We start from the raw sequence: 25,693 nt of genomic DNA on the forward strand, positions 1-25,693 counted from the left end.
TCTGCGCGGCCCCGAGACAAGGACAACAGGAAAGGAACGTGCGCGTACCCGAGCCACAGACCGAGAGAGACTCCCCCTTACTGTTCCCTACCTCAGGGTGACCCTCCCTCAGAGTGACCCTTCCTCACTGTCCCTCCCTCCGAGTGACCATCCTTCACTGTCCCCTCCCTCAGGGTGACCCTCTCTCAGAGTGACCCTCCCTCATTGTCCCCTCCCTCAGAGAGACTCTCTCTCACTGTCCCCTTCCTCAGGGTGACCCTCCCTCAGAGAGACCCTCCCTCCGGGTGTCCCTCCCTCACTGTCCCCTCCCTCAGGGTGTCCCTCCATCGAGTGAACCTCTCTCAGAGTGAACCTCCCTCACTGCCCCCTACCTCAGGGTTTCCCTCCCTCAGAGTGAACCTCCCAAGAGAGAGTCTCACTCACTGCCCCCTCCCTCAGGGTGAACCTCCCTCAGGGTGTCCCCCCTCTCAGAGTGACCCACCCTCACTGTCCTCTCCCTCAAAGTGACCATCCCTCATTGGCCCCTGCCTCAGGGTGTCCTCTCCCTCAGAGTGACCATCCCTCATTGGCCCCTGCCTCAGGATGACCCTCCCTCAGAGTGACCATCCCTCATTGGCCCCTGCCTCAGGGTGTCCCTCCCTCAGAGTGACCATCCTTCACTGTGCCCTCCCTCAGAGTGAACCTCCCTCAGAGTGAACCTCCCTCACTGTCCCCTCCCTCAGGGTGTCCCCCCTCAGAGTGACCCTCCCTCACTGTCCTCTCCCTCAGCGTGACCCTCCCTCACTGTCCCCTCCCTCAGACAGAACCCTCCCTCACTGACCCCTACCTCAGGGTGTCCCTCCCTCAGAGTGAACCTCCCTCATTGTCCCCTCCCTCAGGGTGTCCTGCCCTCCGAGTGACCCTCCCTCACTGTCCTCTCCCTCAGGGTGACCCTCCTTCAGAGTGACCCTCCCTCACTGTCCCCTCTTTCAGACAGTACCCACCTTCAGTGACACTCTCAGAGTGAAACACCCTCACTGTCCCCTTCCCTCAGTGAATACCCTCCCTTGGACAGTGTACCCTGTAAGCATAATTTTCCTATGTGTCTGATTTATGTACTTATTGATAATGAGACTTCTTTTTACCACGAGACATGTTTATTATCATTGAAACACAAGGTATACATATACAATTCTATGAAACCCATCTTTCACTCCAGTTTCCGGAGTTACCTCACAGTCTTGAAATGTCAACATTCTCTCACCGATTGAAAATCTGTTTTGGAAGCACAAGACGCTGAAGAAGTTTATACCAGCCCAATTTCAATTGGCCAAACTAAAGCTCACTCCCAAGGTTCCTGCCTCTTGTGTCTATAGCATCAGTCCCTTTGATTCCAGTGGCCCCTTTAAATACAGTTCTCCACATCACCTCTTCCCCCCTCCCCAGGTACAATGGCTTATTATCATTTACTAAGTCAGCATGGTAACCAATGTGCTGACTTAGTTGCATCAGTTTGATAGAGCCATGTAGTTAGCATTATTCAGTGACTCCATACAAATGAGTTTCTGTCCCAGGAAAAGCTGTTACAAAAGGCAATGTTGGAGATTGTAAATTTCCTACAAGATTAAGCTGACCCTTGAAGGCTGACTGTCTCAAAAACAGTATGAACGGAACTCTGAACTATTGTTCGATCCAAAACCTTCCAACATTGTCTCATGAACACTTATTCAATGTAGTCAATCAAGACAAATGGCTTGCATATGTGTCTGACCTGATTCAATTTGACAATCGGGAGTGTGGGCAGGAAAAGCACAGCAGGTCAGGCAGCATCCAAGGAGCAGGAGAATTGATGTTTTGGGTATAAGCTCTTCTTGTTGAAAGGCTTCTGCCCGAAACGTTGACTCTCCTACTTCTTGGATGCTGCCTGACCTGCTGTGCTTTTCCTGCACCACATTCTTGACTCTAATGTCCAGCATCTGCAGTCCTCACTTTCTCCCAGCTGGTTCTATTTGATAATGCATTCTGCAAGCTTCCTGGCTCAGTTCCCTCCCCACCTGCTGTTCGGTTGGCCAATTTTGCTTTTAATGTCACAAAAGATTTATTTAAAAGGGACATTCCACTACCCTCAGTCAGTACACACCCTTCCTTAGACAAGGAATAGATATCCCATCTAAAGACAGTCTACTCCCTCCCACACTCAGCTCGCACTAAGTGAGGTCTACTAGACAGCGAAGGGCTGGTCACTCTCAGACAACACAGAACAAAGGAGCCCTAGTGTGAGGATATGTGGAAACCCTCAAGGGAAGGAAAGGGTCCCACACTTGTAGATATGACTGCAAGTGGACAACCTTCACTCGACCTTTTCCTGTAATGTTTCAGCCTTGTTTCCAGCCCTTCTGAGTCCCACCCTTTTGGGAGCATTGGTGAAAGAAACAACTTGGAACACTGAGGTCAGTCAGTGCAATGTTCTCTCATCTTTCAAGGTCCATCCACTATGAGCCTCATCCTAAGAGAATGTTGCAGTAATTTCTGCAAGGTGTCAGTCCATAAAGACTCAGAAACAGAAATGGGAGATCACAAGAGACACAAAAATAGAAATATAAGAATTAGGATGAGTAGTAGGACATTTGGCTCCTTGAGCCTGCCCCACCATTCAATTACAGAATTCGACGTTTCGAGCATAAGCCCTCCTGATGAAGGGCTTATGCTCGAAACGTCGAATTCTCTATTCCTGAGATGCTGCCTGGCCTGCTGTGCTTTGACCAGCAACACATTTGCAGCTGTGATCTCCAGCATCTGCAGACCTCATTTTTTACCCCACCATTCAATTAAACATGGCTGATTTGATTATTCCACAGACCCCTTACCCCTGACAATTTTTCAACTTCATATTTATCAAAAAAACCATCCATCTCTGCCTTCAAATATTCAAAGACTCAGTTTCCATCGCCTTTTGAGAAAGAGAGTTCCAAATGTCTTCTTCGGGAAATAGAATTCTCATCAGCACTGTATTAAGCGGACAACATTTTGGGTGTGTACCCAAACAACAGAAATGGTAATGCAGATCCAAATTGTACAAGTTCAGGTATGTTTTCACCAGGCAAGAAAATACCAGTATACATTTGTGATACTGTGCAAATCCAACCTCCCTCCTCCAAACCCCCCTTTTCAGTAGGCATCTAAGAATGCAGTCATGTTGTTTTGAGTATCACCCAGTAGGGACAATTAGAGAGGCAGCTTGCCTTGCACTGAGTTCCAAAGCCTGCCCACCATCTGCATTATCTATTTCCACGTCTGTTCCTGCCTCACAGCAACTGCTCCTAAAACTTTTGTGCCTCTCAGCTCAACTCCTCCAACACTTTACTCGCCAAGATCTCTAGCTCCCAACTGTTGACTCATCCAAAGTTCCATTGTCTCAGCCCAAAATCCACAAACCTGCCTGCCCCGGCCGACCCATTGTCTCAGCCTGCTCCTGCCCCACCGAACTCATCTCCCAATACCTCGACACGGTCCTGTCCCCTTTAGTCCAAGAACTCCCCACCTACGTTCGGGACACTACCCACGCCCTCCACCTCCTCCAGGATTTTCGCTTCCCCGGTCCCCAACGCCTTATTTTCACTATGGACATCCAGTCCCTGTACACCTCCATCCCCCATTACGAAGGACTCAAAGCCCTCCGCTTCTTCCTTTCCCGCCGCACCAACCAGTACCCTTCCACTGACACCCTCCTTCGACTGACTGAACTGGTCCTCACCCTGAATAACTCCTCTTTTCAATCCTCCCACTTCCTCCAAACTAAAGGAGTTGCCATGGGCACCCGCATGGGCCCCAGCTATGCCTGCCTCTTCGTAGGATATGTGGAACAGTCCATCTTCCGCAACTACACTGGCACCACCCCCCACCTTTTCCTCCGCTACATCGATGACTGTATCGGCGCTGCCTCGTGCTCCCACGAGGAGGTTGAACAGTTCACCAACTTTACTAACACCTTCCATCCCGACCTGAAATTCACCTGTACTGTCTCAGACTCCTCCCTCCCCTTCCTAGACCTTTCCATTTCTATCTCGGGCGACCGACTCAACACAGACATCTATTATAAACCGACTGACTCCCACAGCTACCTGGACTACACCTCCTCCCACCCTGCCCCCTGTAAAAACGCCATCCCATATTCCCAATTCCTTCGTCTCCGCCGCATCTGCTCCCAGGAGGACCAATTCCAACACCGCACAGCCCAGATGGCCTCCTTCTTCAAGGTCCGCAGATTCCCCCCAGACGTGATCGACGATGCCCTCCACCGCATCTCCTCCACTTCCCGCTCCTCCGCCCTTGAGCCCCGCTCCTCCAACCGCCACCAAGACAGAACCCCACTGGTTCTCACCTACCACCCCACCAACCTCCGCATACAACGTATCATCCGCCGCCATTTCCGCCACCTCCAAACGGACCCCACCACCAAGGATATATTTCCCTCCCCTCCCCTATCAGCGTTCCGCAAGGACCACTCCCTTCGTGACTCCCTCGTCAGATCCACACCCCCCACCAACCCAACCTCCACCCCCGGCACCTTCCCCTGCAACCGCAGGAAATGTAAAACTTGCGCCCACACCTCCACACTCACTCCACACCAAGGGATCCTTCCATATCCGCCACAAATTCACCTGTACCTCCACACACATCATCTATTGCATCCGCTGCACCCGATGTGGCCTCCTCTATATTGGTGAGACAGGCCGCTTACTTGCGGAACGCTTCAGAGAACACCTCCGGGCCGCCCGAACCAACCAACCCAATCACCCCGTGGCTCAACACTTTAACTCTCCCTCCCACTCCACCGAGGACATGCAGGTCCTTGGACTCCTCCACCGGCAGAACACAACTACACGACGGCTGGAGGAGGAGCGCCTCATCTTCCGCCTGGGAACCCTCCAACCACAAGGTATGAATTCAGATTTCTCCAGTTTCCTCATTTCCCCTCCCCCCACCTTGTCTCAGTCGGTTCCCTCAACTCAGCACCGCCCTCCTAACCTGCAATCCTCTTCCTGACCTCTCCGCCCCCACCCCACTCCGGCCTATCACCCTCACCTTGACCTCCTTCCACCTATCCCACCTTCATCGCCCCTCCCCCTAGTCCCTCCTCCCTACCTTTTATCTTAGCCTGCTTGGCTCTCTCTTTCTTATTCCTGATGAAGGGCTTATGCTCGAAACGTCGAATTCTCTATTCCTGAGATGCTGCCTGGCCTGCTGTGCTTTGACCAGCAACACATTTGCAGCTGTGATCTCCAGCATCTGCAGACCTCATTTTTTACTCAAAGTTCAACAAACCCAACTTCCAATCCTCATTTACATAACTCACCGTTACAACACCCCCATCCCATCCATTCCATTCCCAGATCAGTATCCTCTTCCATTCCCAGTTTTCCAATTGGCCCTTTCCAATTCTGGATGACAATATGTCCCTCACATTGCTCAACAGCATATGGTGGGATCATATTCCAATGACCAGGAATTCTCTTCCTAGATTCTTGGTACCTCTTGCACCTTCAGAAAGTTCACCCTCTGTGTTTGGTGACATCATGTAATTCCTCCCTAATTGTTATTTGGTGTCCATTTATGATCTGTGGTATGATCTTTCAATACACTACTGGCATTCCTAATTCTGCAGCAACTTGTGCATTTTTCATGCTCAAGTACTTCTTACTATTTAAACTTATTACTTGTGTGGCTTATTACATTCCAAAGTAAACTAGTGATAGAACCTGTTCTCTTCCTGAGGGCAGGAACAGGGAATTTACCACCAGCTGCCAATCTACATATACTTCCCACATTCTCTACAACCACCACCACACTGATAAACAAACAACAGCAACCCAAGGTGACCCCCTTCTCATCTCCGTATTTTACATCCATGGCAAGTTCATTCAAACTGACACAAAGAACAGAATGCTGCAGACTATGTAAGTCTGAAATACAGCAGTTTCTGTAGAGTTATAGATTGCTGACGTCTCTAACAATAGGTCCTTGACCTGTAAGGTTAACTCTGTTTCTCTTAGAGCTGCTGCTAAACCTGCTGAGGATTTCCAGCACTTTCTGTTTCTCAGTCATTTGGAATGTGCACAGTGTTGTTAACTATTTGATCCTGAGGTTAGGTTTCAAAGTTCACACCTACGAAACCATTTTAACACATCCTCAGCAACGTTTTCCACGTATCACCACACCTAGATAGTCATAGGAATTGAAGTCTGCCATTCGGCCCATTGAGTCTGTTCTGCCACTCAATGAGATCACGGGTGATCTGGAAATCCTCAACTCCACTTTCTTACATTTCACCACAATCCTTGATTCCCGTTCTGAGGAAAAGTCTAAAATTCCTGATGAAGGACTTGAGGCCGAAACATCGACTCTCCTGCTCCTCAGATGCTGTCTGACTGACTGTGCTTTTCCAGCACCACATTCTTCAACGAAATTCTATCTCAGCCTGAGATATACTTCCTAACCCAGCTAAAACAGCCCTCCACAGGGTTAGAATTCCAGCCTTTCTGCCAGAGACTGATGCTAAAGCTTTTGGAGGTGATAGTGATGTATTTTTAATGTCACTGCGCTAGTGCTGAATAGGCATTAACTAATGATGTTGGGCCATGGGTTCAAATCCCACAACAGCTGATGGTAAATTGATAAAACACTGGAATTGAAGCTAGTCTCAGTATGGTGACTGTGAAGACTGTGAAACTATTGGGTCATTGTATAAAAACCCACCTTGTTGACTACTGTCTCTTAGAGAAGAAGATCTATCATCCTTACCTCATTTGGTTGACACAACTTCCAGACACTGCAGTGAGGTTAACTCTTAACTGGCCTCTGAACTGTCCAGTGACCCATTCAGTTCAGGGGCATCTAGAGATGAGTAACAGTGCACCTTTCACAGTGAGGCCCACATCCCAAGTAGGATTCTAACATTCTCCATGTGAGTCTCAAAATCTCTGACAACACAGCCTGTCTGAAACCTCCACTGCCTCAATCCTTACCCATACTAAATCTTGCTCATTTACCCAGACCTCCTAAGTCTTCTTTGGCTCCTAATGTGTCAACTTTGAAATCCCATCGCCTTACAGCCTAACCACAGCCTTTATTAACAAAATGTACTACTTGTTCTTGTAACCTTGAAAACTTGGAATTTCTGTGAACACTGACTGAGACTCAACTGGCACATTGTGTCCGATTCTGAGGATCGCGCTTTAACAAGATTAAGAAAGTATTACAGAGACTGCAAGAAATATTGACGAGAATCATTCTGAGGATGAGGAGCTTCAGTCTTAGGATGGAATGGAGAGGTTTGAGAGGAGATTTAATAGAAGTTTTCAAAATCATGAGATGCCTGGCAGGATAAATAGGGAGAAACTGTTCCCATCCATGGACCGGAGGACACCCGTTTTATTTGATGGCAAATGAATCCAAAGGTAACGAGAAGTAAGCTGAACACAGCGAGTGGCTGGGGTCTGAAATGTACTGCCTGAGAGTGTCATAGAATCAGGTTCCATATTTGTTTTGGGCATTGAAGGCTTACCCCAGAAATGCATCTTCTGGAACAGATCCACAGATAGGAGCTAGCTGCTGAAATTTCTTTCCCCAGACAACAGACAACAGACAAAGAAGCCAATTATTGGGCCTTCAGTTCCATCCCTTGTTGGATAGTTATCTGAACAGATAAAAATTGCAGGGGCTGCGAGGAAGACTGGCTAGTAGGACTAATTGAGTTGGTCTTGGAGTTACACAGGGACTAGGAGATAGTGAGGACTGCAGATACTGGAGAGTCAGAGTTGATAAAGCATGGTGCTGGGAAAAGCACAGCAGGTCTCAGTCATCCTTCCCCCCTCCCCAGTCCTGAAGAAGGATCCCGCCTGAAACGTCAATTCTCTCGCTCCTCAGATGCTGCCCGACCCGCTGTTTCCAGTTACACGCTTTATCAGCCTAGAGATACCCAGGCTGACTGCCCTCCTCTATTATGTAACTGTTCCTGGATTCTATGATGCATTCAAGAAGGAACCTTCACAACGTGATATTTTAGATAGTCACTCGAAGTGTTTCTTGATGGCTGTGCAGAGGGTAGGAAATCACACAGTGTTCAGACTACAACAGGTTTAATGGAAGGAAATGGGGATGGAACTGAAGGCCTAATAATTGGCTTCTTTGTCTGTTGTCTGGGGAAAGAAATTTCAGCAGCTAGCTCCTATCTGTGGATCTGTTCCAGAAGATGCATTTCTGGGGTAAGCCTTCAATGCCCAAACAGTTTGTGGAAATTCGCTGACCAGGGTTTGAACACTGGATTTCGAGTAGAGGGTTACTGGGGAGCACACTGGAAATTGGAACTGAGACTACAAACAGACCAGCCGTAATCTTAACAAATGGTGGGGCTGGCTTAAAGGGCCAAATGGCCTACTCTTGCTTCTCAGTCCTGCTCCTACATCACTTGAACAAGATGTCAAACGGTTACTGGCAAGACCTTTCGAATCATAGAATCCCCAGAGTGTGGAAGCAGGCCATTCCGCCCATCGAGTCCACACCAAACCTCTGAAGAACCTCCCACCCAGACCCATCCCCCCACCCTATAACACCACATTTCCCATGGCTAATCCAACTAGCCTGCACATTCCTAAACACTACGAGTAATTTAGCATGGCCAGTGCACCCTACCCTGCACATCTTTATACTCATTGTCACTCATTCTTCCAAATCCAATGTTATTGAAACATACAATATTCTTAGGGGACTAGATGGAGTAGATGCAGTAATGTCATTTCCCCTTGTAGGGGAGCCTAGGACCACAATGCTGATCTTAGAATAACAGTTGCACATTTAAGACCCCAATGAGGACAGATTTCTCCCTCAGATGATCGTGAAAGTGTGGAAAGCTTTACCACAGAGGGTTATTGAGGTTGGGTTATTAAGTATATTCAAGGCTGAGACAAACAGAGTTTTAATCAGTAAGAGAATCAAGGACCATAGAGAAATGACAGGAAAGTGGAGTTAAGGATTATCAAACCAGTCTTGATCTCATTGATTGGTCCACTTCTGCTCCAGTGTCTTACAGTCTTATCCATAGAAAATGTCCATGGAGACAAACAGGCAAGGAATAAAATTGGAACAATTACGATTTTTGTTTCAACAAATTCTCAAGGCTAAACAGATTTCACAATCTCATTCTGAAATATTTAAAGATGTGTTGAATAGCATTACCAATATAAAAATGTAACAGTACATTGAAACAGTGAATACGCAACTAGGAAGTGTTGTGGAGAAAATATAGAGAATCACCAGGAGACGCAGAGAGTTCTTCAAGAAGTAGGTCTTTTATTTGCAAATAAAAAACTACGACACTGAGAAAGCAGATTCTTGAATGCCCACAGGCCTCAGGGTCCATGGATTTTGAAATTTTTTTTTATCATGTTTCTGTTAGCTTATCAACATGTCTAACTGTATTAATCAAAGTACCTCACTCTAGCTACACAATAAACCAGTGATGTTGGTTCCCATTACCTCTTTAGTTGTACATTCTACTTAATGTTATTCTAATGTCACGGTTAGATATTTATTGCTAATTGTGCTACAGTGATCTTCAATTCCAGACTAACCTGTCATGATCGATATTTAGCTATTCCATCTATTACAATAATCTTCTGTCTCAAGTTGACTCTACTAACTATTAATTAGATATTTTAATGTCATGTCCCAACTATTTATTGTTCCAATCCTGTCATAATAACACTTAACAGAGAAACTTGCTTCATTATTTGTATTATCTCATCTTGCCATAGTGACCTTTCAGCCTTAGCCTTACTCTGCTAATTGGTATAAGAATGTTCCACTATGGTTATCCCACCCTGCCCTCCACAGAACACAGATTCCGTGGTTTTCCTGCTTTAACCCTTCCCATGCTTTCATGTTCTTTATTTTCCATAAAGGCTACTAAAAGCAAAGCTGAATTCTGCACAGATGTGTCCAAGTTGATTTTGTTCGTTATTCTTACATGTACTTTTATTTCTCAGGTCCTTTTAACATTAAGTTGAATGTTAAACTTAAAGAATATTAAAGAAAACAATATTAAAATATCTAGTAAAGAAAAATAACCCCAGACATTAATTCAAAAATCCCTCAGAGTGGTGCCACTGCTCTTTCCAGTGCAGCAGTTAACGAATCACAAAATGTTCCAATGCAGGGGGCCATTCAGCCAATGATGTGTGCACCAGCTCATTAAGTGAGCATCATTACCAAGTGTCAATTTTCCGCTTCTTCACCATACCCTTGCACATCTGTTTTAACCAAATCATCAACTTACGATGTCTTAAATGCCTCAATTGAACCTTCCTCCTCCACACTTCCCAGCAGTACATTCCACAGACATTTGTGCTTCCAGAAATATTCATTTCCAAATGACAACAAGGTTAGGTGTGGCAGGTGCACCCTAATCCAGCTAGTGTCAACAGACTTCTCCTGCATTCAGCAGGCCCTGCGTCTCCTTAGCTGGCAGGTTTCCTCTAGACCTGGGAACAATGGCCAGCCAGAAATGCTGGGTAAACGCAAGGCACTCACACCCACTTATATGAGCTGCTAACTCACCTTAAAAGAGAGAGCTAGCTGTGAACTCCCCATCTCCTGACATAAAACCAGAGGGTGGCGGGCTGAGACGGAATTGGGACCTTTTACAGCTGACACAAACTCACTAGTTGTCTAGGCTTTAAACAAAGTCTCTATTTAAATCAGAGTAGTCACTTTTCAAGTGATGAAGGGCTTATGCCCGAAACATTGATTCTCCTGCTTCTCGGATGCTGCCTGACCTGCTGTCCTTTCTCAGCACCATACTTTCGACTCCTCCTTACTTTTCAAGTGGTATGTTTTATCATGAACTCGACTCCCAGCCTCAAGCTGAAACCCAGTGTGGTCTGGTTTAGAAGGACAATTATGCTGAACTCTTATTTCCCTATTTTTCTAATTTTCCTCCCCCTAAGAATTTGTACTCAAGAATTTGTACCTAAGATAGTACTGTAAGTGGCGACTTGTAAACCTTTCACTGTTCTCATGTGAGTACACGTCACGATAAAGCCAATCCCTGTAATTGTTCAGTCTTCTTCTTGGTATGTAGGATATAGGGTGGACCACATTCTCAATTCTGGGTTCAAGTGAGCTCAAACAGAGAGATTCTGGATTAGTGGTGCTGGAAGAGCACAGCAGTTCAGGCAGCATCCGAGGAGCAGTAAAATTGACGTTTCGGGCAAAAGCCCTTCATCAGGAATACAGGCAGAGAGCCTGAAGCGTAGAGAGATAAGTGAGAGGAGGCACTCAGTTCACCCTCATCCGATCATAGACTGATGCAGGACTCTTGTTCCTGAATCCTCTTTAAAAGCGCATGTGTGTAGATGCCAGATGCAGACTGGAAAAGGGTTGTCTGTAACGACCAAAATTCACATGTGTGTTATTATTATCTAGATGAACTGATACACGTTCCAAACAGAGTGGAAATCTGGAGGGAAACTCGCAGGAGTCGAAACTGCCCATCTCCAATGAGTAAGTTGACAGAGGTTGGCCCCAGGAAGGACCGCAGAGAATGATAACAAGAAGCAAATTTTCACAAAGCAGTAAATATTTATTGTGTTATTGCTGTCTGAAACCAGACATTTGCAGAATGACATAGACTTACAGTGACAGAAACTAAAAAAAACGCAAAAACAATACTGTAATTCCTGAATCTGTAATTAAAAAAAAGGAACTGTTTCTAACTGTTTGGTTGCTGATTTAGCAAACGTATATACAGAAATAATTTCAAAATACTCCAAAAAGACACTCAAAGTTACACAATAAAAAAAGACGTTTATTAATTAGAAAAAAAATGAATAAATACTTTTGTACCTGAATGAATTAAAAAAGAAACCTAATCCATTACGCCTTTAAAAATGTCTAGTCACTAAATGAAAGTTCATGAGTTGCGATTTGATGTAACATCAGAATCTTCCTTGTAATTCTCTTCATCTTCTGCAGCAAGACAGAAAGAAACATAATCAAGGCATTTCAAAAAAAAAGGTATGGGTCACTGAAGTTCATTCATTTCCCTGATCACATAAACGCTACCACATCACAGACTTGAAAGTTCTGTAATAAATACACTCTGATCCACAAAGCAAAAACATCAGAATATTCACCCTCCCCACTTCTCCATGACACTAAAGCTAATTCATTCATTTATTCATATCTCTGCTTTTCTACATTACGTGACATTACCACTCTGTACAGCTTTGTGATGTCCTTTATTACCTCAATCTATACCTTTAACCACTGCCCCATCCTCTCCCTCTACACCACAGCATCCAACGCCCTGTCTTCTGACACTGTTCCATGGTTCATTGGTTATATTAGTTAAGGAGTGTCTGGCCTTGGACTGTGGTATTTTCTTCCTAAACCTCTCCCAGTCTTTCTCATCTCAAAAGGACACATCGAACCTTCATTTATATCTTTGCCCCTGGAATCCAGTTCCCCAGATTTTCTTTCATTGTGTTTAAGTTGTCAGGGGAATGCAAGTTAGGGAGAAAGCAGGAGATTGGGGTTGTGAAACAGATCAGCCATGTTGAAATAGTGGATTTTAACTCATAATCCACATGGAAAGTTCACTCTGGAGTACTGATGCTCAAATTCCTGATCTCAGTCATGGCTGACTGGGACAAATGTTCCAACCCGATGGGAACACGTAATGGACAGCAGTAAGTTTCCCCATCACCCTTGCTTCCTTTGTGGAGTCACTGGGTAGATGAAGATGGTCAAGTGGTGGCACATTCTCGAGGAAGCAGGTCACAGAGACAGAACTTAGATTAGATTAGATTACTTACAGTGTGGAAACAGGCCCTTCGGCCCAACAAGTCCACACCGACCCGCCGAAGCGCAACCCACCCATACCCCTACATTTACCCCTTACCTAAACCACGGGCAATTTAGCTTGGCCAATTCACCTGACCCGCACATCTTTGGATTGTGGGAGGAAACCGGAGCACCTGGAGGAAACCCACGCAGTCACGGGGAGAACGTGCAAACTCCACACAGTCAGTCGCCTGAGGCGGGAAATGAACATGGGTCTCTCGCGCTGTGAGGCAGCAGTGCTAACCACTGTGCCACCGTGCCGCCCACTTGCCACCGTGCCGCCCACAACTTACGGCAGCCACACCCACCAACCAATTAACTGGGCTGCCACAAGAGGATCTTGGCACCGATCAGTACCATCAGGAATAATCTCTGGCTTTTTGAGCTGAAAATAAAATTTCTTCAGCACCAGCCTGGCTCAGCTCAAAGGTGGCACTCAGACTCAAACTTGTAGCTTTAGAAACATGGCAAATAGGAGGTTGTGTAGGCCATTCAGCCCTTCGAGCCTTCTCTATCATCCAACAGACTGATCATCCAACTCAGAACCCCGTTCCCATATTCTTCCCATACCCGTGGATTCCTTTAGCCCGCGGGTGAGGCAATTTCTCTTAAATACAATCCTAAATGGCTTACCCAATGCGACGGTTGAAAGTTAAACCTAAACCACAGTTTAAATAGGGTATCTGTGTGAAGGATTGTTCTTTTGGGCTTTGAGCTGAGCTTTTTTGGGCTGTTGGTCACTATTAGTCCTCCTAACTTTCCACACACAGCATTTCAATAGGTCTTTACTCCTAATTCTCAGCTCTCCTGTGATCAAAAACAGAGTGAATCTTTACTCATTTCGGTTATGAGGGTACATGACTGATCTGGATATGATGCACCTCATCACAAGAAAATTAATGCATTTTTCTGCAACTCTCCAGTTGGGTAAAGGCACAATCTGATTTGGAATACTGACTGGGAGGTCATAGAGATGTACAGCACAGAAACAGACCCTTCAGTCCAACCCATCCATGCCGACCAGATATCCTAACCTAATATAGTCCCATTTGCCAGCACTTGGCCCATATCCCTCTAAACCCTTCCAATTCAAATACCCATCCAGATGCCTTTTAAATGCTGTAGTTGTACCAGCCTCCCCCACTTCCTCTCGCAGCTCATTCCATACACACAACACTCTCTGTGTGAAAAAGTTACCCCTTTTAAATCTTTCCCCTCTCACTCTAAACCCAATGTCCTTTAGTTTTGGACATCTCAACCCTGTGAAAAGGACAAACCCTATCCATGCCCCTTGTGATTTTATAAACCTCTGTAAGGTGACCCCTCAGCCTCTGACGCTCCAGGCAAAAATCACCCCAGCCTATTCAGCCTCTCCCTATAGAGGTGCTCAATTTAATTGGGTTCTGGGCTCTCATCACCTGGACTGAAATTGTAAATAGGGGTAGATGGGGGCGATGGAGGGAGTTGGGGGAAGCTCTCAGGATTCTCACTGTCAATCTCTATCCAATGATTTCCATTGGAAATAGCCCATGGATAAATGATGTGGGGGGGGGGGGGGGGGGGGGGGGGGGGGGGGGGGGGAGTGTGGGCTTGGTGAACAACCAATGCTTTATCCCAGATTCCCAAGTGTTTAGCTGACAACTGCAGGGCTGCTAGTAAACAGAATCACATCCCAGGATCAAAGAACAGCCTCAGGAGAGGAAGACATTTTAACTTTGACAAAGAAATATCTGGCTCCCAAGAGGAAACATCATTATCTTAAACACTATTCATCCAATACTTCCGACACCTCATTCTAGTCCATTAGCTCAGAATGAGGAAATGATACAGACAAACACTCCTGGGTGAGATATGTTGTTGAAGTTTATTGTCCTACTCTAGATGAACGCATACCGAATTTCAAAGGCAACAATACTTTATACTACATGAGAAACGGATGCTGACTGATTGGCAATCGATTAGTCAAAGCATTCCACAGGAAATGCACCAGGAAACTACTGGTCCAGTAAAAGGCCTTGACGAGTCAGTGTCTGTTCACCAAACAATCAGCATCTTTCTCTCGTACGGTATAAAGGGTTACTCCCTTTGAAATCTGGCATTCTTGCAGCTCCGCTGATGAGAGAAAGATACGAGGCTTCAGCAGCTTGTCTCTTTTCAGCATAGGACGTGGAAGTAGGCCATTCATCCTGTCAATTCTGCTGCACCATTCAGTGAGATCATGGCTGATCTGTTCATCCTCAACACCACTCTCCTGCCTTTTCCCCATAAACCATGATTCCTTTACTGATTAAAAGTCTGTCCACCTCAGTCTTGAATGAACTTGATGACCAAGCCTTGGCAGGTCTCTGGGGTAAAGAATTCACTATCTTTTGAGAGAAGAGATTCCTCCTCATCTCTGTAAGATTTACAGTGTATAAACCTCTGATGTATAGAATATTTACCAGAAAAAGCCTCCTGTTTGATTCTGGGGCTGATCCTCTCTCCCTCCTCAGTACTGGGCGAGGCATGTTGCTGTGCCACCCGGAGCCCCTCATCAATCAGTGCCAACTGAATCATCTGCTTCGTTTTGCTCTGGCAGGGTCTGAACGTACTGGGAATGTCGGAGGGGCACGGAGATGGCGCGAGACTGGAGTTTGAAGTCATATCCTCAGACGCATCTGTATCAGAAGGACAACTTTAGGAAAATGACAACAGCAGGATTATGCATTCATACTCAATGTGTGAAACAGACACCATGTGGCTTTCCTACAACACCAACCTTTCTCTTAATAATGGTTTGCCGCTCACATGACACACAACAATGAATGAGAGTTGGAGGGCTGTATATACAGAGGAACCTCGATTATCCAAATATCAATTATCCGAATTTCAGATTATCCGAAGGAGATCTCAAGGTCCCGATAGAAACATTACATCAAAGAGGTGTTTCCAACACCGATTGCATCTTTACCTTACAGTGATTAAAAACAAACTCGGCTTACTGAAATGCTGCTGAGGACAGTCCTGGACATCAATGGGAGCCCAGGCACCATCTCCAAATGACTGACCTCCGACCCTCCCGCTCTCTCTCCCCACACTTTCCCTGGAATTCTACAAGGCGTACCTTGAGTGGTGAGATGTTGAGTGGTGACCTGATACAAGTTTATAAAATAATGAATGGTATAGATAAAGTAAATGGCAGTTATCTTTTCCCTAGAATTGGGCATTTCAAGACATTTTTTTCAGGTGAGAGGAGAGAGATTTAACAAAGACGTGAGGGGCAAATCTTTTACACAGAGGGTGGTTCGTGTGTGGAATGAACTTCCTGAGGAGGTTGTGGGTGCGAGTACAATTACAACATTTAAAAAACATTTGGATAATTACATTAATAGGTTAGGTTTGGAGAGATATTTGCCCCTCACGTCTTTGTTAAATCTCTCTCCTCTCACCTGAAAAAAAGGTGACCCCTAGTTTTGAAATGCCCAATTCTAGGGAAAAAATAACTGCCATTTACTTTATCTATACCATTCATTATTTTATAAACTTGACAATAAAGTTTATTGTCCTACTCTAGGTGAATGCATACCGTATTCCAGATGAGACCTCACTGATGTCCTAGACAATCTCAGCATGACTTCCCAACTCCTATACTCAAGGGATCGAGCAATGAAGGCAAACAGGATACTTCATTTCAAATTGTGTCTCTCGGTAATTGTTGTCAATGCTGGTTTGCTGTTCCCTTCCAACGTCAGGGGCAGGTTGATGAGGCAAGTAACAAATCTACCTCAGCCAGAGTGGGGATCGAACCCACACTATCGCTTTTACTCTGAATTACACTGAAATCACCGAAGATCGAACTCTGCAGACCTCTGGTTTCAGCGATAGCTGGAGTAGTGTGTGCAGTTCTGTTTACCACATTATAGGATTGCACTGAAGCGGGTGCAGAGAGTATTCACCAGGATGTTGTCTGGGATGGAGCATCTTAGATACAAAGAGTCTGGAATAAGCTCTGGTTGCTTCTTTTGGAGCAGAGAAGGTTGAGGGGAGACCAGACTGAGGTGGTTAAGATTAAGAGGGGCATGGACAGAGGGAACAGAGAACAGCAGTTCCCCTTCGTGAAAAGGTGAATAACAAGGGAGCATGATTTTAAGGTGAAAGGCAGAAGGTTTACAGGGAATTGAAGAGGAACATTGGCACCGAAAGGGCGGTCAGGGTCTGGAAAGCAGCGGCTGGGAGGGTGGTCGAGGCAGGAAACCTCACAACCTTTAAAAAGAACTTGGAGATCACTTGAAGTATCCTGACATTCATGACTGTAGGCCTTGTGCTGGAAGATGGGACTATGGTAGATTTAATAACTTTGACAGTGTAGACTCGGTGGGTGAAAAGGCCTCTTCTGTAATATATAATTTACAGTATGTAGCCCTTTGAGGGGAACCATTTATTTTCCCACAAGATGACATCAATTCAGACAAGATTCTTATTTAATAGACATTTAAGATCTCATATCCCTGTGGCTCCTTGTCCTTCTGATACCATATCTTGGCCTTAAAACAACCAGACCCTGCATTCTCCCTGGATTTCTCACACTCTCTACAAAATCCCGCAATTCTACTGGAGGCAAAGGTATCCCAGGCTCTAAGTATAAGGTTAGAAATCACACAACACCAGGTTATAATCCAACAGGTTTATTTGGAAGCACTAGCTTTTGGAGGACTGCTCCTTCATCAGGTGGTTGATGAACTATAACCTGGTGTTGTGTGATTGTTAACTTTGTACACTCCAGTCCCAACACCGGCAACTCCAAGTCATGTCGAAGTATAAGGTCCTGCCAGAGGGGACCAGAAGATTGCCAGCTGATTTAACTGTAATTGGCAGAAGAACAAGAAGGAAAGCTAAATGAGATTCAATCTGTCCCTCACTGACCTTTTGCCCTCATTCAGCCAGACAGGATTTGTCAGTTCTCAGCAAAACCAGTAGGTGAGGCAAGAGTACAGTGGGAGGAATTTGAGGCCCTTCCTTTGTAGAGTTTTGGGGTGGGTGGGGTATTTACTGAGAGAGATGGTGGGTGGGCACCTCACCACCTTCACACCTCTGCCTGATCAAATCTAGTGGCCCACATCTTCTCACTGGTGTAACCCAGTGGGCGGACAGCCACACTGTGAGCACAACAAGCACACCCACGAAGGATAGCTGGTGGGTTCCTTTTCTTTTATTTGTCCAGAGGACAAGTCAAGAGCGTGAGGGAACACTCCCTACTTGTCTGGATGGGTGCAACTTCAACAACACTCAAGAAGCTTGACTCAAGACAAAGCAGCCTACATGATTGGCACCACATCCACAAACATCCACTCCCTCCACCACTGCTGACAGTCAGTAGCAGCGCTGTGTACCATCTCCAAGATACACTGCAGAAATTCACCAAAGGATTCTCAGACAGCACCTTCCAAACCCATGACCACTTCCATCTAGAAGTACAAAGGCAGCAGATACATGGAAACACCACCACCTTCAAGCTCCCCTCCAAGCCAATCACCATCCTAACTTGGAATTGTATCACCATTCCTTCACTGTCGCTAGGTCAAATTCCTGGAATTTCCTCCCTAAGGGCATTGTTGGTCAACCCTTAGCACATGGACTGTATTAGTTCAAGAACTAGGCAGATCACCACAATCTTTTCAAAGGGCAACTAGGGGTGAACAATAAATGAGTGAATAAAAACAAGGATGATGGTGTTATTGGCTGGGCCAGCTTTCACTGCCAGTCCCTAGCTGCCCTTGAGAAGGTGGGGATGTGTCCCCTTCCTGAACTGCTGCAGTCTGTTAGGTGTATTTAGACCCACAATGCTGCAAGAGAGCAAGTTCCAGAATTTTGACCCTGGGAAGGGGGCTGTTGTTCAAAGGCACTTACCACTAGATCATGGCAATGCAGTGCTGGGAAGGGTGTCACCGAGAGGCAACCCATGCGCTTGTTTCTGAGACTCCAACTCAGGAGCACCTCCAACCTGACATCATCACTCAGCTCAGGCCTGGGATCGAGCAGTGACTCTCGGTCCTGTGTGGATGCTGGGTGGACAGACACAGAACCCATTAGCAGTATGGCTTTCAGCTCCTGACTGCTGGGAGCTCTCGTGGGCTGCAATTTCAACCCCCACGGTCCTCCATCGCAGAGAATACCCATTGTTGGCCACTTGAGTGCCTGTATGATTATCCTTCTCCAAAAGAGTAACCCTCAATCACCTCCACTAATGATCATCCAATCAGCGGCCACGTAGGTGGAAGGGATTGACAGGTTGCTCAGCACTTATTAAACTTTTCATCGCACACAACCTGACCTTGACTAACAAGTAGCAAATCATAGCGATCATGTAGAGATGAAGGAGGGGCAAAAGCCACTGAGGTCAATAGTGGGACAGACTCTGGCCAGTGAGTGAGCTCCCTAATTTCCAGCCATTCACCTGAAAGCTAACATCGTGTGTTATTGAGTGCATAAGTGCAGAGAGCCCCAAACGCTGTTCATTGCAAACTCCAGCAACACTCGCTCATCCAAGCACATCGTTTTTCCTAAAAGGAGATGAGGTTGCAAGTGTGTGAACTCAAATAGGAAAGGTTTAGAGAGATATGGGCCAAACGCAGGAAAGTGGAACTGGTTTCGTTTGGGAGACTTGGTTGGCCTAGCAGAGTTTTGTCCAAATGCTGAGCTCCAACACTCACGGGGGTTAATTTGATGGAGTCACACAGTGTGGAAACAGACCCTTTGGTCCAACTCATCCATGCCAACCAAGTTTCCCAAAGTAAACAAGTCCCATTTTCCTGCTTTTGGCCCTTTCTCTCTAAACCTTTCCTATTCTTGAGCTTATCCAAATGACTTTTAAATGTTGTAACTGTATCTGCACCCACCACTTCCTCTGGAAGTTCATTCCACAAACGAACCACCCTCCGGGTGAAAACGTTGTCCCCTCAAGTCCCTTTTAAATCTTTCTCCTCTCACCTTAAAAATGTGCCCCTAGTTTTGAACTCACTCATCCTACGCAAAATATCTTTGCTATCCACCTTACCTGTGCTGCTCATGACTTTATAAACCTCTACAAGGTCACCCCTCAACCTCCTATGCTCCAGTGAAAAGTCCCAGTCTATCCAGGTATAACTCAAACCCTCCATTCCAATCAACATCCTGGTCAATCTTATCTCCAATTTAATAATATCCTTTCTATAACAATGCACACTCCCAGGCACAGATTCGCCAACCATTGAGCACCTGGAGGCTGCCTCTGTGGCAATTTTATGCCCATTAAGAATCTGGGGGAACTAACCTGGATTATTCTATGCCAACGGGCATCAGGAATGGCAAAATAAAACACTTGGATTGATTACTCACCGGTTAGTCAAACTACAAAGGCATCTTTGGATTAGCCAAACTCCATCAAACTTTCAAAACAGTGCTACTTGAAAACAGAATACAAAAGGGGCAGGGGCCCAAAGATAACACCCCTTTCTAAACACTAATTATTAGAGAGGATATCCATCATCACAAATATCAGTTGACTGAGGGTGAGCTTCTGGGAAAGATTAAAAACTAGCAGAATCGTGCCAAGTTGGCAGGTTTGCTTTGCTAACATACCTGTGAGGCATCTTGCAGCATTTTACTCTGTCAAAGGCATTACATAGATGCAACTTATTGTTGTACACCTCCTGTCAATCAAATCATGAAGGTGTGAGGGGGGAGCCACGACATACAGCACCCAGTTGCGGACAGAGAGGGGGAGAGGGATAGAGAGAGAGAGAGAGAGATAGAGAGAGAGAGCAGTGGGTCCAATTATTGAGCAGCTGGAAGGCAGGATGTTTGAGAACTTTGCCTGTGAATGTAAACACTAGAAATCAGTGTTGGTAGAATTGGGAGGATGCAGGACCTCCTCACCACCAGGTGGCAGAATGCCAGGTACAAGGGTGCAGTCCTCAGTTTTCTCACTTCCCTCCTCACTGTCTGAAGTGTGGGGTCCATGTGACTTCATTTCTGAAACATTGACAACTGGATTAATCCAATCTCGGTACCCCCCCATTCCAACTAAGACAATTCACATGCTTTTTGATCCGAGTAAACCAAATACAAAGCCAATTTTCTTACATAATAAAGATTCTATTTTCCTCACTGTTTTATTAAACTATCAGCTTCCACTATCACAAGGTTCCGTTGTCATTTAGCTTTCACAGCAACACCCTCACTCCACACCAGAGTAATGTGCAGAGCTTACCTCAATACCACCTCCCCCGGTCTAGGAACTGACTCATTAATGTTTAAGACTGGTGCTGGAAAAGCATAGCTGGTCAGGCAGCTCATTCCTGATGCGGGGCTTATGCCCAAAACATCGATTCTCCTGCTCCTCGGATGCTGCCTGACCAGCTTTGCTTTTCTAGCACCACACTCTCAACTCTAATCTCAAGTATCTGCAGTCCTCACTTTCTCCTCATTAATGTTTAATTCAAGCTTCATTTCAAACGCATAGTCTACTGTAGCAATGCAGTACTGAAGGAAGGCTGCAACATCAGAGCTGCTGCCTCTCAGTGCTGACAATAAACCATAGCAAGAGAGTCAGGGGGCAAAGATGAGTGCAGTGGCTGTCACAGACGAGAAGGTGCGAGAGAAGCTGCAAGGTTTGAAGATGGAAAATCAGCCAAACCTTAGAGTTCGGGAGGAGAAAGCTGAGGAGATTGTACACACATTAGTGGTTGTGTTTCAGGAATCACTGGAGTCAGGGTGGGTACCAGCGGACTGGAAAATGGCTAATATAACATCCCTATTTAAGAAAGGAGGGAAGGAGAAGGTGGGAAGTTATAGCCCTATTAGCCTGACCTCAGGGGCGGCACGGTGGCACAGTGGTTAGCACTGCTGCCTCACAGCGCCAGGGACCTGGGTTCAATTCCCGCCTCAGGCGACTGACTGTGGGGAGTTTGCACGTTCTCCCTGTGTCTGCGTGGGTTTCCTCCGGGTGCTCCGGTTTCCTCCCACAGTCCAAAGATGTGCGGGTCAGGTGAATTGGCCATGCTAAATTGCCCGTAGTGTTAGGTAAGGGGTATGGGTGGGTTGCGGTTCGACGGTTCGGTGTGGACTTGTTGGGCCGAAGGGCCTGTTTCCACACTGTAAGTAATCTAATCAGTTGTTGGTAAGACTTTAGAGTCCATTATTAAGGATGAGATTACGGAGTACTTGGAAGTGCATGGTAAAATAGGGCTGAGTCAGAACAGCTTCATCAAGGGGAGGTCATGCCTGACAAATGTGTTCGAACTCTTTGAGGAGGCAATGAGCAAATAAGACAAAGGACGGGAGTGGATGTGATCATTTTGGATTTCTAGAAGTCCTTTAACAAATGCCGCACAGGAGGCTGCTACACAAGATAAGTCCCATGGTGTTAGGGGCAGGATACTGGCATGGATTGGGGATTGGCAGAAGGCAGCGAGTGGGGTTAAAGGGGTCTTTTTCAGCTGGAGACTGCAGGGGTCCATGTTGGGACCACAACTATTCGTTTACACATTAATAGTCTGGATGAAGGAACTGAGGGCATTATTGCTAAAATTGCAGATGACATAAAGATAGGTGGATGGACAGGTAGTGTGAGGAGGTGGGGAGGCTGCAGAAGGACTTGGACAGGCTAGGAGAGTGGGCAAAGAAGTGGCAGATGGAATACAATGTGGGAAAGTGGGAAATTGTGAGGTAGGAAGAATACAGGTGTAGATATTTTTGAAATGGGGAAAAGCTTCAGGAATCTGAAGCACAGAGGTATTTGGGAGTTCTAGTTCAGGATTTTCTTAAGGTTAACATGCAGTTTCACTTGGCAGTTAGGAAGGCAAATTCAATGTTAGCATTTTTTTCACGAGGGCTAGAATGCAATAGCAGTGATTTACTGCTGAGGCTGTACAATGCTGTGGTTAGACCGCCTTCAAAATGTTGTGAGCAGTTCTTGTATCTATGGAAGGATGTGCTGGCACTGGAGGGGTTCCAAAGGAGGTTTACAAGAACGATCCTGGGAATGAAGGGCTTGTCATATAAGGAGCGGTTAAGGACTCTTGGTGTGTACTTGACGGAGTTTAGAAGGATGAGTGGGATCTGATTGAAAATTACAGAACACTGAGAGACCTGGATAGAATGGCTGTGGAGAAGATGTTTCCACCAGTAGGAGAGACTAGGACCCGAGGGTCCAGCCTCAGAGTGAAGGGATAACCCTTTAGAACTGAGAGGAAGAGGAATTTCTTCAGCCAGAGGGTGGGGAATCTGTGAAACTCATGGCCACAGTCAGTTATTGAGGCCAAGTCATTGTGTGTCTTTAAGAGCGAGAGATAGGTAGGTTCTTGATTAATAAGGGAATAAAGGGTTGCAAGGAGAAGGTAGGAGAATGGGGTTGAGAAACATATCAGCTATGATCGAATGGCGGAGCAGACTTAATGGGCCAAATGGCCTCATCTGCTCTGATATCTTATGGTCTAAACCAAAGTTATAACTCAAGTAGGTCATTTTGGTATGATTCCAATAAGTTATTCCACTGCATTTTTCAAAGAGAAACCAGAGAGTTCTTCTGGCCAAAGCTGGTCTTTCAATTAGCATAATTAACAAAACAGATTATCAAGTCACTCAGATAATTGCTGCCTCTGGGATCCTGCTTTGCACAATTTGGCGGCGGATTACACCACCGGATACACCCAGCAGACTCTGAAAGGCTTCACATAAGCGAGGGTGCCACCTTATCAAACAGCTGGCTCTGGGTGACACAATGCAGGCCATGAACCTGTTTCTTGTTAAACTGTGGCAGAGCCCTCCCAGCTCAAAGGCGGCTTCTGCAGGAATATTCTGCTGCAGTGTCCGCAGGGCAGTATAGAGGAAGGAAAACTTACCATCGCCACTTCCTTCTGACATCCCGCCATCCTCCTCTTCCACAGGCTGCATCCCCAGCAGGGACAGGCTACGAGCCTTGGCCGAGAAATATTTATCGCTACGTTTCTGCTTCTTGATGAGGTCGTTTTGTTCCTGCATCAGCGAGAGCTGTTCTGTGGTGACCTTCTCCAGTTCTAGCTGCGAGGTTCCAAAGGAGAGAGAGAGAGAGAGACACACACACACAGGGGTGAGGAAAAACAAAACTAATCAGGCTAAAGGCCAGAGGAAATAAACATGCAGAAATGAGACTGAATTGCAGAGTATAGGCGCAGCATCGTCATTGGGAATTATTATAGGTACAAACAGCTTGTTGCTGTCACCTACTCTCCACAAGGCCAGTCGATGAAGGGTACAACTGCAGCCAATCTTCAAGCATGCCTATAATTCTAAAAAGAGGGATATTTGGTTGAAATGTTTCATCTTGCACTTCTCTGGACAGTGGGAAAAATACTAAACTTCAAATGATCACAACAAGTTATACTACCAGAGAAAACAGCATCGATTGGTTGGCAAGTCAACTCCTTTTGTTCGCTAAGAGAAAAAGCGACATGCTCCCTAAGTCCCTAGGTATTTCCAAAAAATGGTGCAAGTTTTAAACATATTTGGTTTTGTTGCAGAGTCCCTGCATATATGCCGTTTGTAACGTGGGTAAATGAGCCATGTTATGAGTGCAATCAATTATCTTGAACTGGCTGCCAGTGTGACTATTAGTGCACTCAGAAGTGCTGCCCAATCACAGAATCACATCTAACTGCAGACCTGTCCTTTAACCACCGCAAGAGAGTACATGTAAGGCTGCTCCCAATAAGGTTCTGTGGCACAAGCGAAGTATTTGACATTGCAAGATTGCAGAATGAAAGGTCACCTGTAATTCATGGACCTCAGCCACATTGTGACTAAGCTCCTCCTGGATAATCCTGGATTTTAGGGTTTCCTGTTTCTGGTAAATACCAGCCAGTATGGCCTGAATCTCCAGCAATCGTTCCTATGAGAGAGAAACAAAACACATGAACTCCCCTTGGCAGGATGTAGGCCGAACTCTGTCAGAGTACTGCCAATCTATCAGTCGTTGCGGTGGCTGCCCCGGTACGTGTTAACAAAGGAAGGCATGTCATAACATAAACAACTTTCTCAGATATTAATCAGCATCCTCACCAATAGACCATCCTCTCAAACAACCAATTCCATTTGGAAAAAGTCCCAAAGAAACTGGTTCAATATCCATAAGAACGTTAGGAATAGGACTCAATCCCTTGAGCCTGTTCTGCCAATTGATAAGATCATGGCTCAATCCTGTAATCCTTGACTCCACGGTCAATCAACAACTTGTCTAAACTCAACCTCAAGTATATGCAAGGACCCTGCCTCCAGCGCTCCCCGGGGAATTCTAAACACTGATGAGCCTCTGAGTGAAGAGATTCCTCTTCATCTCCATCTTAAATGGGAGACGCCTTATTTTAAAACGACGTCTTCTGGTTATAGATCACTCCTTAAAGGGAAACATCCAGTCCATATCCAACTAGCTGAGCACCCTCAGAATTTTATATTTCTCAATAAGACCATCCCTCATTCCTCTAACCTTCAATAGGCAAAGCCCAACCTGCTCAACCTTTCCTCATAATTCAAACCCTTTTCTCCCCAGAGTCAGCTGAGTTAATCTTCTCTGAACTGCCTCCAGGGTAAGCGGTTTCCTCCTGAAGTTAGAAGATCAATCCCCTTAAGGAATATGGAGCGAAGACAGGTACACAGCAATACAAAATAACTGTGGATGCGGTTTTCTTTTTAAAGTTCTGTGGGACAGGGACAGGCAGAAACAATGGGTCTGTCATGAGTTCATAAGATATAGGAGCAGCATTAGGCCATTCGGCCCATCATGTCTGCTCTGCTGTTCAATCATGGCTGATGTGTTCCTCAC

At 45.8% G+C, this 25,693-nt stretch overlaps 1 protein-coding gene across 3 annotated transcripts in view; it reads right to left on the bottom strand.

Annotated features, from left to right (window-relative positions):
- Window positions 1-11,699: 11,699 nt before the first annotated feature.
- LOC132830826 (NGFI-A-binding protein 1-like) overlaps window positions 11,700-25,693 on the bottom strand; it is a 62,124-nt gene continuing 48,130 nt past the window's right edge. For 2 of the 3 annotated variants that reach the window (XM_060848698.1, XM_060848699.1), the window contains exons 5-8: window positions 24,644-24,763; window positions 23,739-23,916; window positions 15,321-15,536; window positions 11,700-12,003 (exon numbers count right to left, since the gene is read on the bottom strand). In XM_060848698.1, the coding sequence (XP_060704681.1) occupies window positions 11,948-12,003; window positions 15,321-15,536; window positions 23,739-23,916; window positions 24,644-24,763 (570 nt within the window). In that variant the 3' untranslated portion in view covers window positions 11,700-11,947. The remainder of the gene's footprint in view (window positions 12,004-15,320; window positions 15,537-23,738; window positions 23,917-24,643; window positions 24,764-25,693) is intronic. The other variant, XM_060848701.1, reaches the window with a different exon arrangement.

This window comes from Hemiscyllium ocellatum, chromosome 32 (assembly GCF_020745735.1).
Source record: "Hemiscyllium ocellatum isolate sHemOce1 chromosome 32, sHemOce1.pat.X.cur, whole genome shotgun sequence".
NCBI classification, from domain to species: domain Eukaryota; kingdom Metazoa; phylum Chordata; class Chondrichthyes; order Orectolobiformes; family Hemiscylliidae; genus Hemiscyllium; species Hemiscyllium ocellatum.